Source organism: Schistocerca gregaria, chromosome 7 (assembly GCF_023897955.1).
Source record: "Schistocerca gregaria isolate iqSchGreg1 chromosome 7, iqSchGreg1.2, whole genome shotgun sequence".
Taxonomy (NCBI): Eukaryota; Metazoa; Arthropoda; class Insecta; order Orthoptera; family Acrididae; genus Schistocerca; species Schistocerca gregaria.
The window spans coordinates 90,023,569-90,036,329 of record NC_064926.1 but is presented as its reverse complement, the minus strand read 5'-3'; the positions used below and the strand labels follow the sequence as shown (position 1 = coordinate 90,036,329).

Below are 12,761 nucleotides of genomic sequence, written 5' to 3'. Positions count from 1 at the left end.
TGCATTGTCCTGTTGGAACAGCAAGTTCCCTTGCCGGTCTAGGAATGGTAGAACGATGGGTTCGATGACGGTTTGGATGTACCGTGCACTATTCAGTGTCCCCTCGACGATCACCAGAGGTGTATGGCCAGTGTAGGAGATCGCTCCCCACACCATGATGCCGGGTGTTGGCCCTGTGTGCCTTGGTCGTATGCAGTCCTGATTGTGGCGCTCACCTGCACGGCGCCAAACACGCATACGACCATCATTAGCACCAAGGCAGAAGCGACTCTCATCGCTGAAGACGACACGTCTCCATTCGTCCCTCCATTCACGCCTGTCGCGACACCACTGGAGGCGGGCTGCACGATGTTGGGGCGTCAGCGGAAGACGGCCTAACGGTGTGCGGGACCGTAGCCCAGCTTCATGGAGACGGTTGCGAATGGTCCTCGCCGATACCCCAGGAGCAACAGTGTCCCTAATTTGCTGGGAAGTGGCGGTGCGGTCCCCTACGGCACTGCGTAGGATCCTACGGTCTTGGCGTGCATCCGTACGTCGCTGCGGTCCGTTCCGAGGTCGACGGGCACGTGCACCTTCCGCCGACCACTGGCGACAACATCGATGTACTGTGGAGACCTCACGCCCCACGAGTTGAGCAATTCGGCGGTACGTCCACCCGGCCTCCCGCATGCCCACTATACGCCCTGGCTCAAAGTCCGTCAACTGCACATACGGTTCACGTCCACGCTGTCGCGGCATGCTACCAGTGTTAAAGACTGCGATGGATCTCCGTATGCCACGGCAAACAGGCTGACACTGACGGCGGCGGTGCACATATGCTGCGCAGCTAGCGCCATTTGACGCCCAACACCGCGGTTCCTGGTGTGTCCGCTGTGCCGTGCGTGTGATCATTGCTTGTACAGCCCTCTCGCAGTGTCCGGAGCAAGTATGGTGGGTCTGACACACCGGTGTCAATGTGTTCTTTTTTCCATTTCCAGGAGTGTATTTTTGGGGAAAATATCTGTGCAGCAACAGAAATCGTCTCTGTAGTCATGTCAACTTTGTTGCAGATACCTACACGATAGAGCGCAAATCTAATGAAAATATAGAGCTGTTCCCAGACTTTGCGTTTCCATCAAGTGTATTACTACTTGTGTCTTGAGACAAGCTCTTCGATGTGTCATAGCAGTACACAGAATTGTTTCTGGACTTAAAGTTTCCAATGTACCCATTATCTGCACCACTTTTGAACCTCATCTAAGTACGAAGCAAGTGTTGTTATACTATTAATGATCGTGCTATCCAAAAAAATTGTTCAAATGCGTGTGAATTTCTAAGGGACCAAACTGCTGAGGTCATCGGTACCTAGACTTACACGCAAACTAACTTGTGGCTAAGAATAACTTACGCACAAGCACACAAACACACACACACACACACACACACACACACACACACACACACATACCCGAGGGGAGGGGCCGTGACATGACGCCTCTAACTACGCGGCCACTCCGCCAGGCTCGTGCTACGCAAAATGCACAAATGTAGGCCGTCAGGAAGAGGGAAATTCTTAGAATACATTAGTAGGCTGGTGTATAAGACACAAAAATATCCTCGTATAAAATTAAACAACACATTGGTATGTCAGCAATATGGCCATATGCACATGAAAAACTATTGGTAAATACGTAAAAGATATAAATTCGGTAAAAACCGAGCACAACCTGATATAGTTACAACAAACTGATGGGAAATATGTACAATTGGGGGAAATACGACGGAATATGCAAGGTCGTAAAAATCTAGGAGAATTGTGTAAATTGCCTGAGAATATATAAAATTATAGAAATAATTCCATGAAATGCGGGGGATTTAGGTGGGTTGGGGGCGCCAGGACACTCTAGACAAAGGAAAGTTGAAAAATTGTGGTCTGTCTGCATTTAGTTTTAATGCTCCACCCCTCCCCTGTAAGCCGGCTGGCGTGGCCGAGTGGTTCTAGGCGCTTCAGCCTGGAACCGCGCGACCGCTACAGCCGCAGGTTCGAATCCTGCCTCGGGCATGGCTGTGTGTGATGTCCTTAGTTTAGTGAGGTTTAAGTAGTTCTAGGGGACTGATGGCCTCAGATGTTAAGTCCCAGAGCCTCCCCCTGTAAAGTGTGTAGGTTTTCATAACAAATACTTCAAAAAAAGCGATATAAGGATAACACAGAAACGCTATATTAAAGTTGGAAGAACTAATGAATCCCAATCCAAGACAGTGATCTCGCACATGCAGTCAAATATAGATATTACCAAATTACAAGGTGGTTCTCACAAGCAATTTTATTTCATAAGGACTAAGGAGATGAATCTGTGTTTAACAGGCTTAAGCCATTCCCTAGCTTCTTCTGTAGGACAGTGCTCTGATGCCACATGTATCTGCCTTAATAGTATGAGGGAGTACTCTCGGGATGCAGTTTAGAACGAAATTCCTATTTATCCTACACATGCCTGCCTAACATCAGACCATGACTTCAGTGCGCAAGAGGAAGGCTTCCAGGGCGATGGTGATTCTACTGTAAACAGCAATAAGACTGTTACACTGATGGGCTACTGATCGTGATGTTTACTCCTTCATAAGAAGTGGTTGTTTCTTTGTGAGCATTTTCATTCACTGTGGCGTGGGTGGTGACTCAATGTATCAACTAACAAAAATATTCATTTCGGTTTTCCTCTCCCTATTTGCCAGTGAGGCATGACCACATTTGTCAAAAAGACCACAACTACTACTAATAAGCATGACACACACGGGAAATGGGATTGAGGGTACGTATACTTCCTATTTAAAAATACGTATATAATCCGTCAGTTTTCTGAGAGACAGAGCAGCAGTCTACCGACTTTGTTAAAGTTTGTTTGTCGGCCGGTGTGGCCGTGCGGTTCCAAGCGCTTCAGTTTGGAACCGCCTGACCGCTACGGTCACAGGTTCGAATCCTGCCTCGGACATGGACGTGTGTGATGTCCGTAGGTTAGTTAGGTTTAAGTAGTTCTAGAGGAGTGATGACCTAAGTTAAGTCCCATAGTGCTCAGAGCCATTTGAACCATTTTTTAAAAGTTTGTTTATAAGCAGTTCAAGTGGCGATAGACGCTGAAGATACCTTCGTAAGGAGGAACAGGCTGGTCACTTCTTAGGACCCCAGAATAGTGTAGAAGGAAATAGTTTTATCATCGTCAAGTTTATCAGTAAACTTGCTGGGTGGTTGTATGTCGAATGTTGGACATATATGTCCTTTATTAGAGTCTAAAGAACGTTGCATTCCGCATGACTAAAACTTCAGAAACCTTATGGATTTAACATTATAGCGTTTATAAAGACAGAATCGTTTCGCCTAAGGAGTGCATGTGGTTATGCTTTACAATTATTTGTCACTAGCTGGTATCTTGTTGGTACTGACTCCTGTTACTGGAATAATACTCCAGAATTGATAGCACAATTGATTTACACCACGACCAGATAATAGATATACTTGGAATGAGAGACAGCATTGGTCCTATTTTTTTTTTTTTTGTTTTATTAACCGCAAAATCCTCAATACTGTAATATACAATTTAAATTGGTAAGCACTGGTGTCAACAAGCTTAGAGCGATCACATAAACTTTTAAATTGTATATTACAGCACTGAGGAATTCGGTTTTGCGGTTAATAAAACAAAACAAAAAATATACGACCAATGCTGTCTCTCCTTCCAAGTATATCTATTATCTGGTCGTGGTGCACAGGACACTCCATGGAGTCGCCAATCAATACAATTGATTTACATAAAATGTTTTAGGCTACATCCATCTGGAGGTCCATCATACGTAAACCATACATTTTTTGTTATCTGTTCGTTATATCACCACAACACTCCCCAGGTCTACTATACATTTCCTCGACGTGCATGCATCTGGCGAGATCTTGTGCAGATGTGTAGGTGCCATGAGAAATATTGGTGCAGAACAGTCTTTGCTGAACAGCAGTTACGGACTCATCTCACGCTGTTCCTTCATGCGACGTCAAATGTAGTGACTATAGTAGCCTAATACATCTAGTCAATTGCAAATTAATTGGCATCAGTATTGCTGGGAGGGTTGGTCACTGACAATGCTGCGAGATCTTTCAATCATCGACTTTACCCTATGAATGTGGGAATACTCTGTTGCTGCCATCCACATAGGGGAAGAAGGCCAGTCATAACTGCAAATTATACTTTCGTGTATATGACAAAATAGGAGATCTGCACAGTCATCTATCTGGATTCACAGTCTAGCATATCGTACTCGCAAAGTAGTGAAGGAGTGTTTTAGCGATGATAGAGAAACTGGGAAGCATTCTGCTATATCATTGGCTGGTGTTAAAATTATTGAAGAACTAGTAAAATTGCTAAAACTGATCGCCCTATCAACTGCAGTGCTTGTTACAGTATATCTGGTGGTAAGACCGTGTTAGCCTATTTATTTGAATTGGATATCTTGAGCATACAAAACGACAGGTTCGTCCAGTGTAAACCAGACGTTCCCCACTGATCCCGTGCAACACAGCGTTGTAAGCAGACACCGCCAATAATAATCAGTTAAATAATACGCGAACACACTTACTTCAGTTTAGTTCATGTATTAAATTCCTTCTCATACAAAATCTCATCAAGATGGCGATTAGCTCAACAATACATACACATACATCCTTTTTTCACGGCTAATCGGCAAGATCTGAATCCTTCTTTTCATAAGAGAAAACATAGATAGCAGAGAAGCTATTCCATGGAGTAAATGCACGCTCCAAGGAATAATAGGGCTTGAAACCACTTTGCATTGATAATCATCGTATATTAAAGTTTAGGAATCGGTAAGATAAGAAGAGATATTTCGAGATATGTACTAAGTTATATCATTTATAAAATCTCTGAAAATATCGCGGAGAGACCGCTGCAAGAGACATTACAAACCGTGTCCTTTCCACCTCATCCATTGATTGTTATGCTGTTGATTACAACATGATGATTGACTGACACCACTTGTTTGAGATGGAACACTTGGCAGAACACTGGATATCTGCTACTTGTCACTGTGGATTAAATGTAGAGGTCATCACATTCAGACAATTGTTTGGAGATGTTCTTCAATGTTGCACACTTATCCTGTTTCCATATGCTGTGATGTCCACCGCATTTTTGACGAGTAAGATTACAGTAATTCTTTGTATCTCTACTACCTCGCGAGTTTTGTGCACAGCACCTTCTGGGTATGGTCAACACCAGAAAAGTAATCAAGCACATGGCTGCAATATGAAGAATCAATGCCTTTGTCTCTTCAAAATGGAACACCGAGACATTCTGCTACCCCATCGCTGTGAAAGATGGGATTAAATGTATAGATCTTCACCTTCAGACAGCTGTTTGCAAACACTCCACAATACTGCAAACTCTTCCAGTTTGCATATGTTGCAATGTCTTCCATGTTTTTGTCAATAAGAAACATCGTCTCTAAGTTTTCTACGGAGCGAGGTGGCGCAGTGGCTAGCACACTCGTCTCGCATTCGGGAGAACGACGGTTCAATCCCGCGTCCAGCCAGCCTGATTTAGGTTTTCGTGATTTCCCTAAATCGCTCCAGGTAAATGCCGGGATGGTTCCTTTGAAAGGGCACGGCCGAGTTCCTTCCCCGTCCTTCTCTAATCCGATGAGACCGATGACCTCGCTGTCTGGTGTTCCCCAAACAACACCAAACTCTAAGTTTTATACCTACCATCCTGTGTATTGTGGGAGCTGCACAGTTTACACCACGTGATGTCCAGTTTTATGTGAGAGCCAACGGATCGAAATGTGTTAATACCTGACAGCACCTGACAAAGACCTCGAAATCATGTTAGAAAAACAAAATGTATGGCTGTATATGAAGCTGTAGTCATTCACAGCTTGGATGTGTTACAGCAGAAATGCAATGTATCAGACTGCTTATGAAAGAACAACACAGCAACCCTCTCTTGTGATTGATAGCCTGTGGAATAAAACCTTACACAGACCTGTGCAAGCGACGTCAATCACTGGCCACTTGCTCCAGTGGACCGATACACATGTATGTAGTATGGTGGATGCCAACAATCAGATGGCATTTGTTTTTCGATATATCAGAAGAAAGAAAGACAGTAAAATCTTATACAGTGACATTAGGAGGTTCTCTTACAAGGTGGAAGGATTATATAGACGTTATTGAGGGCAATACTATGGAAACGGAAGAGGATGTAGATGAAGATGAAATGGGAGATATGATACTTCGTGAAGAGTTTGACCGAGCACTGAAAGACCTAAGTCGAAACAAGGCCCCAGGAGTATACAACATTCCATTAGAACTACTGGCAGCCTTGGGAGAGCCAGCCCTGACAAAACTCTACCATCTGGTGAGCAAGATGTATGAGACAGGCAACATTCCCTAAGGCTTCAAGAAGAATATAATAATTCCAATCCCAAAGAAAGCAGGTGTTGACAGATGTGAAAATTACCTAACTATTAGTTTAATGAGTCACAGCTGCAAAATACTAACGCGAATTCTTCACAGACGAATGGAAAAACTGGTCGAAGCCGACCTTGGGGAAGCCAGTTTGGATTCCGTAGAAATGTTGGAACACGTGAGGCAATACTGACACTAAGATTTATCTTAGAAGAAAGACTAAGGAAAGGTAAACCTACGTTTCTAGCATTTGTAGACTTAGAGAAAGCTTTTGACAATGTTGACTGGAATACTCTCTTTCAAATTCTGAAGGTGGCAGGGGTAAAATACAGGGAGCGAAAGGCTGTTTACAATTTGTACAGAAACCAGATGGCAGTTATAAGAGTCCAGGGACATGAAAGGGAAGCAGAGGTTGGGAAGGGAGTGAGACACGGTTGTAGCCTCTCCCCGATGCTATACATTCTTTATATTGAGCAAGCAGTAAAGGAAACTAAAGAAAAGTTAGGACCAGGTATTAAAATCCATGGAGAAGAAATAAAAACTTCGAGGTTCGCCGATGACATTGTAATTCTGTCAGAGACAGCAAAGGACTTGAAAGAGCAGTTGAGCATGATGGACAGTGTCTTGAAAAGAGGATATAAGATGAACATCAACAAAAGCAAAACGAGGATAATTAAATGTAGAGGAATTACGTCGGGTGATGCTGAGGGAATTAGATTAGGGAATGAGACACTTAAAGTAGTAAAGGAGTTTTACTATTTGGGGAGCAAAATAACTGATGATGGTCGACGTAGAGAGGATATAAAATGTAGACTGGCAATGGACAGGAAAGCGTTTCTGAAGAAGAGAAATTTGTTAACATCGAGTATTGACAGGAAAGTTCCAACTTCACTGGTACCTCAGAGATGCTGTGCCCCACCGTTCATGCGTCGACTATAACACCATGTTCAAACTCATATCTTGATAACATGCCATTGTAGCAGCAGTAATCTATTTAACAATTGTGTAAGACATTTGTTGTCTTATAAAGGCATTGCTGACCGCAGCGCTGTATTCCACGTTTTTACATGTCTCTGAATTTCAATATGCATGCCTATATCAGTTTCTTTGGCGCTCAAGTGTACACATCGATAAAACGAGTATCGGACTAGACTAATTTCGGACCACTCTATCGAATGGTTATATAAAATTCCACTTCAAAAATATTTTGTTTGAAAAGGGTAACAAACTGAAAGTTTCCATCAACACACAGCTTCACACGTCATGTGATGAGCAGTATTTGTTTGATCCAACCGGAGATACACACTGCGGTAAGAAAACTGAAAATATCTGCCAAAGCACCAGAGAAAATGCGCCTGACGAATCTTAGGAGAGACAGCAGAGACCATCACCATATCATTCTAGCGACGACATGGGCCACAAGTGCGGAATTATACTCCACTACACGTAAATTACGATAAAGGTTTTAATATCCAGGCAGTAACATAACTTATTGTGATAATGGTTCAGAGACGACTCATGATCGTGAGTCATACGATCACAGCTGTACCGAGGGTTGCCGTCTGAACTACGTGGTGAGAATGTACTCACATGGGAGACATTGCAGGAGCAGGCTACCAGAGAGTTCATTTGCGAACCGCAAGGGCGCAGGTGGTTTACTGTGCTGAGTTAGTGCTTAGCTTCCGCTAATCCATCTGAGCCAGACAAAGGGCGGGTAGGGGGGCGGGTAGAGGAAGGGGGAGGGGGGACAGCGGTGTACGTTCAGCTGTCGCAGTGCTCCTGAGAACATGCGGCTTCTACATGCAGAAAGTTGGAATTCGCCGAGAGTTACGAAGCCTGCATGCAGGTTCATACTTCAGGCACCCTTTCACTAGTATTTGCTACGATTTTGTTTTGTTTGAGCCGTATTTCACAAAAAGTAAAAAGCTATACGTTTAAGTTTCCATTCAGAGTCCCATCACAAAGGCTAATTAATATAATTCGAACAGAACGTTCACAATACTTTCATTTTTACTCCCCTTGAACATGGGTCATGGAAACAATTGGACGCAAGTGTCGATTTTCATTGGCGTCTCATGACATATACAACTCATCCTTGCTCTATATATGATTTTGTACTTTCCCTCTTCCTCTATTTATCCAATTTCTTCAAATTTCCCTTTCACTCATTTATCGCTTGTATGTTCCGTTTCTGTTCTTAATTCATTATTCGAATATCTATATATCACTTTTCCTTCTATGTTATGCTTATTCTTCCATTTTACCAGCTCTTCCATCTTCTTCAATATGTTTTCAGTTACCGATATCTCCCTGATGCTTTTAGACTTTCTGTTCCCACAACTTCTTTTGCTGCTGTCATGAGATTGTCCCTCATTTTTATTCACTTCCATTTATGCTTATTTCCTCATTAGGTTTTCTCCCATGGTGGCCGAGCGATAAAGCGGCGTATTGAAAAGCAAAGTGCACGGGATAGAATCTCAGTTGGACCACAGAACTTTCCCTTATCTTGGTTTCGTCTGGCAGTGATTTAAATTCGCCAGAAAAGACACACAGTTCGTGTTCCACATTAAACTGAAAGTTCCGTCTACCAAGCTGGAAAACTGAAGAAGGCTAGGAACACAATAGTCGCCCAAGTTGCGTCCAGCTGGAAGATTTACACTTGGTCATTGAGCAACATATAAATGATTATAGAGCTGTATTCCAATCGAATGTTTTACCTAACTCCTTTACAGTTACTATGTGCAATTTCTTTTCAGCTTTCCCTCTCGATACTTCACTTATTTCCCAAATCATCAGGTTGTGGTCATATTACGTCACTTCCTGGGTATGCTTTAGCATCGTTCAGGCAGTGCCCATTCATTACTGTATATTGTCTGTCTGCTTCTTGCGAAGTAGAATACTTACAAAATTATTCCTCTTTTATGGCGAGGTCTTTAATCGAAAATTTTTTAAATAATTTTTAAAGATACCTTTAGTAAGATTTTTCCTCCAACTTAAGCCGCTTCCACGAAATTTTATGACCTCCTGATGCCTTTTCTCTGTTTATACGTGGATAGTTTTGCTTCGGAAACTAACTATCCGTATAATTCACGAACACTTGAAAAATCTTGGAATGCTTTTGAGATTTTCTCTTTGGTACTATCATTGCGCCATTCGCCATCTTAACCGACCAAATGAGGCGACTATCCGACATAAGTTTCTGTTCTCTTTTCATTCTTTTGAATTCTGTCTCTTACACAAGTTTCATTCTATGTGTTCACACTGTCTGGAATATAGTTGCAAAGTTTTGTTTCATTGCAGATATTCCCTTATAATCCTCCTATCGTCTGGCTGAAATTCTTCTATTCTCTTTCGTTACTGAAGACCTGTAGTTTCTGGAAACCTGACCACCATCTATAGTTAAAGACAACAACAGCAGCGACAATTTTTATGTTTTCTGTGAAGTTTCGCAGGACTTGCAAGCTGCGATTCAAGCTAATACTCGTACTAATCTGGATTTCAAGATGACCTACACTACGGGTTGTAACCAGTGAACCAACAGAATATAGCAAGTACACTACTGGACATTAAAATTGCTACACCACGAATTGCTACACACGCGATATTTAACCGACAGGAAGAAGATGCTGCGATGTGCATATGATTAGCTTTTCAGAGCATTCACATGAGGTTGGAGCCGATGGCGACACCTACTACGTGCTGACATGAGGAAAGTTTCCAACAGATTTCTCATACACAAACAACAGTTGACGGTGTTTGCCTGGTGAAACGTTGTTGTGATGCATCTTGTAAGTAGGAGAAACGCGTACCATCACGTTTCCGACTTTGATAAAGGTCGGATTATAGCCTATCGCGACTGCGGTTTATCGTATCGCGACATTGCTGCTACCGTTGGTCGAGATCCAATGATTGTTAGCAGAATATGGAATCGGTGGGTTCATGAGGGTAATACGGAACGCCGTGATGGATCCCAACGGCCTCGCATCGCTAGCAGTCGAGATGACAGGCATCTTATCCGCATGGCTGTAACGGATCGTGCAGCCACGTCTCGATCGACTGCTGCGTTTACCCTTGACGCTGCATCACAGACAGGAGCGCCTGCGTTGGTGTACTCAACGACGAACCTGGGTGCACGGATGGCAAAACGTCATTTTATCGGATGGACCTAGGTTCTGTTTACAGCATCATGATGGTCGCATTCGTGTTTTGTGACATCACGGTGAACGCTCATTGGAAGCGTGTATTCGTCATCGCCATACTGGCGTATCACCCGGCGTGATGGTATGGGGTGCAATTGGTTACATGTGTCGAACACCTCTTGCTCGCATTGACGGCACTTTGAACAGTTGACGTTACATTTCAGATGTGTTACGACCCGTGGCTCTACCGTTCATTCTATCCCTGCGAAACCCTACATTTGAGCAGCATAATGCACGACCGCATGTTGCCGGTTCTCACGGGCCTTTCTGGATACAGAAAACGTTCGACTGTTGCCTTGGTCAGCACATTCTCCAGATCTCCACCATTTGAAAACGTCTGGTCAATGGTGGCCGAGCAACTGGCTCGTCACAACACGCCATTCACTGCTCTGGATGAACTGTTGTATCGTGTTGAAGCTGCATGGGCAGCTGTACCTGTACACGCCATCCAAGATCTGTTTGACTCAGTGCCCAGGCGTATCAAGGCGGTTATTACGGGCAGAGGTGGTAGTTCTGGGCTCTGATTCCTCAGAATCTATGCACCCAAATTGCGTGAAAATGTAATCACATATCAATTCTAATACAATATATTTGTCCAATGAATTACCGTTTATGATCTGCATTTGTTCTTGGTGTAGCAATTTTAATGGCCCGTAGTGTATGTTGTCTTAATGGCTTTACTGTTTCATTTGCGATTTTCTGTACCCGCAACTCGCTCTGCTGTTCATGTAAGCGCGTTCGTTAGCTAACTGCCGCTCGGTGACCTCGGAGCCTGTGTTGCAGCCTGGTGTTCCGCATGGTGGAGGCTGAGGAAGAGTACATGGAGCAGATGGAGGTGCTCGTCTCGTGCTTCCTGCGGCCTTTCAAGATGGCGGCCAGCTCCAAGAAGCCTCCCTGCTCGCACGAGGACGTCAACTCCATCTTCCTCAACAGCGAAACGGTGCTCTTCCTGCACCAGATCTTCCTCAAGGGCCTCACGTCGCGAATGGAGAGCTGGCCCACGCTCGTCCTGGGTAAGTCGCTCTGTTTCTGGGGTACTGAACTGTGGGAGCTGCCACTGACAGGGTTCTGAGAGCTGACAGCTCGAGGAGAACAATAAACTCGAATCAAAAAGGATTTCCCGAGTCCCCTAAGAACCTACACATAATAAACCCATACGCTGTAAATGCGTGAAGTATTGTGGAGGCCTGTAATGCGATTTTTTTTTGTTGCTACTAAGTGTAATGATAGCGCACGTCTGCGCAAGCTTACTCACTGTTAATTGCTATGGGCCGAGCGTTTGGGCTCTTAGAGCCAGGAAAGTAAGGTCAGCACAAGCTATTCGGCGAGCACACACAAGTGTAGGCCTACACCTGCGCCCGACAGGCGTGTGTAGAACAACACGAAGGAAGGGGCTGCTGGTGATGTTATGCATTACCATTACACCTAGCCGCAAGAAAGAGATGTGCACAACACTGGCTGAAAAAGTGTGAGTATGTTAAGGCAAATCAGATACTGGACGCAAGAGCCACATCGAATAAGGAGTGAGGAACTGTGACATAACTCAGTGACAAGCAAAATATAAGCTCCCGAACTGAAAGCGTACATTGCAGAGAGACAACCAATACGAGGCCATACGGCATGACAACGACACACGTCACGGCAGAGCCACCTGTAGCATCTCTCCGGAAGCAGTGAGCCGATGAGCCTCGGGGAGGGCCACGAAAGTCTTCCTGTCACCCTGACAGACATCTGTCAATGCACACACTTATTCATGATTATTTTTTAAAATTATTAATGTTTTTTTTCTTTTTATGTAGATAGTCTATGTAGATTTTCATATCTTAAACATTTGTCCAAGTACAGTAAAGGTGAACAATTTACAGTAACAAGAAACACATGAAAACCTTACACTTACACCATTTCTGAGCACGTTCCAGAAATAATCGAGTGGTTCCCTAACAATAATCAGTATTTGAATTTCACAAAGAACCTGAACTTCCATTGGAACTGAGAACAGCGACACTCAAGGGTCGCCGGCGGACACAGGAGCGTCTTAAGAAACGGCCCAGCCAGCGCTGGGGAGCGACGCCTGTGGTGTGCCTGCTAGCCACTCGCTCCAACTGCGCTGATGCGAG

General features: G+C 44.0%; 1 protein-coding gene across 1 annotated transcript in view; it reads left to right on the top strand.

The window, feature by feature from the left end:
- Positions 1-12,761, top strand: part of LOC126281292 (ras-specific guanine nucleotide-releasing factor 2-like) — a 1,771,818-nt gene that overhangs the window by 933,449 nt on the left and 825,608 nt on the right. The window contains exon 6 of the mRNA XM_049980119.1: positions 11,428-11,657. Within this exon, the coding sequence (XP_049836076.1) occupies positions 11,428-11,657 (230 nt within the window). The remainder of the gene's footprint in view (positions 1-11,427; positions 11,658-12,761) is intronic.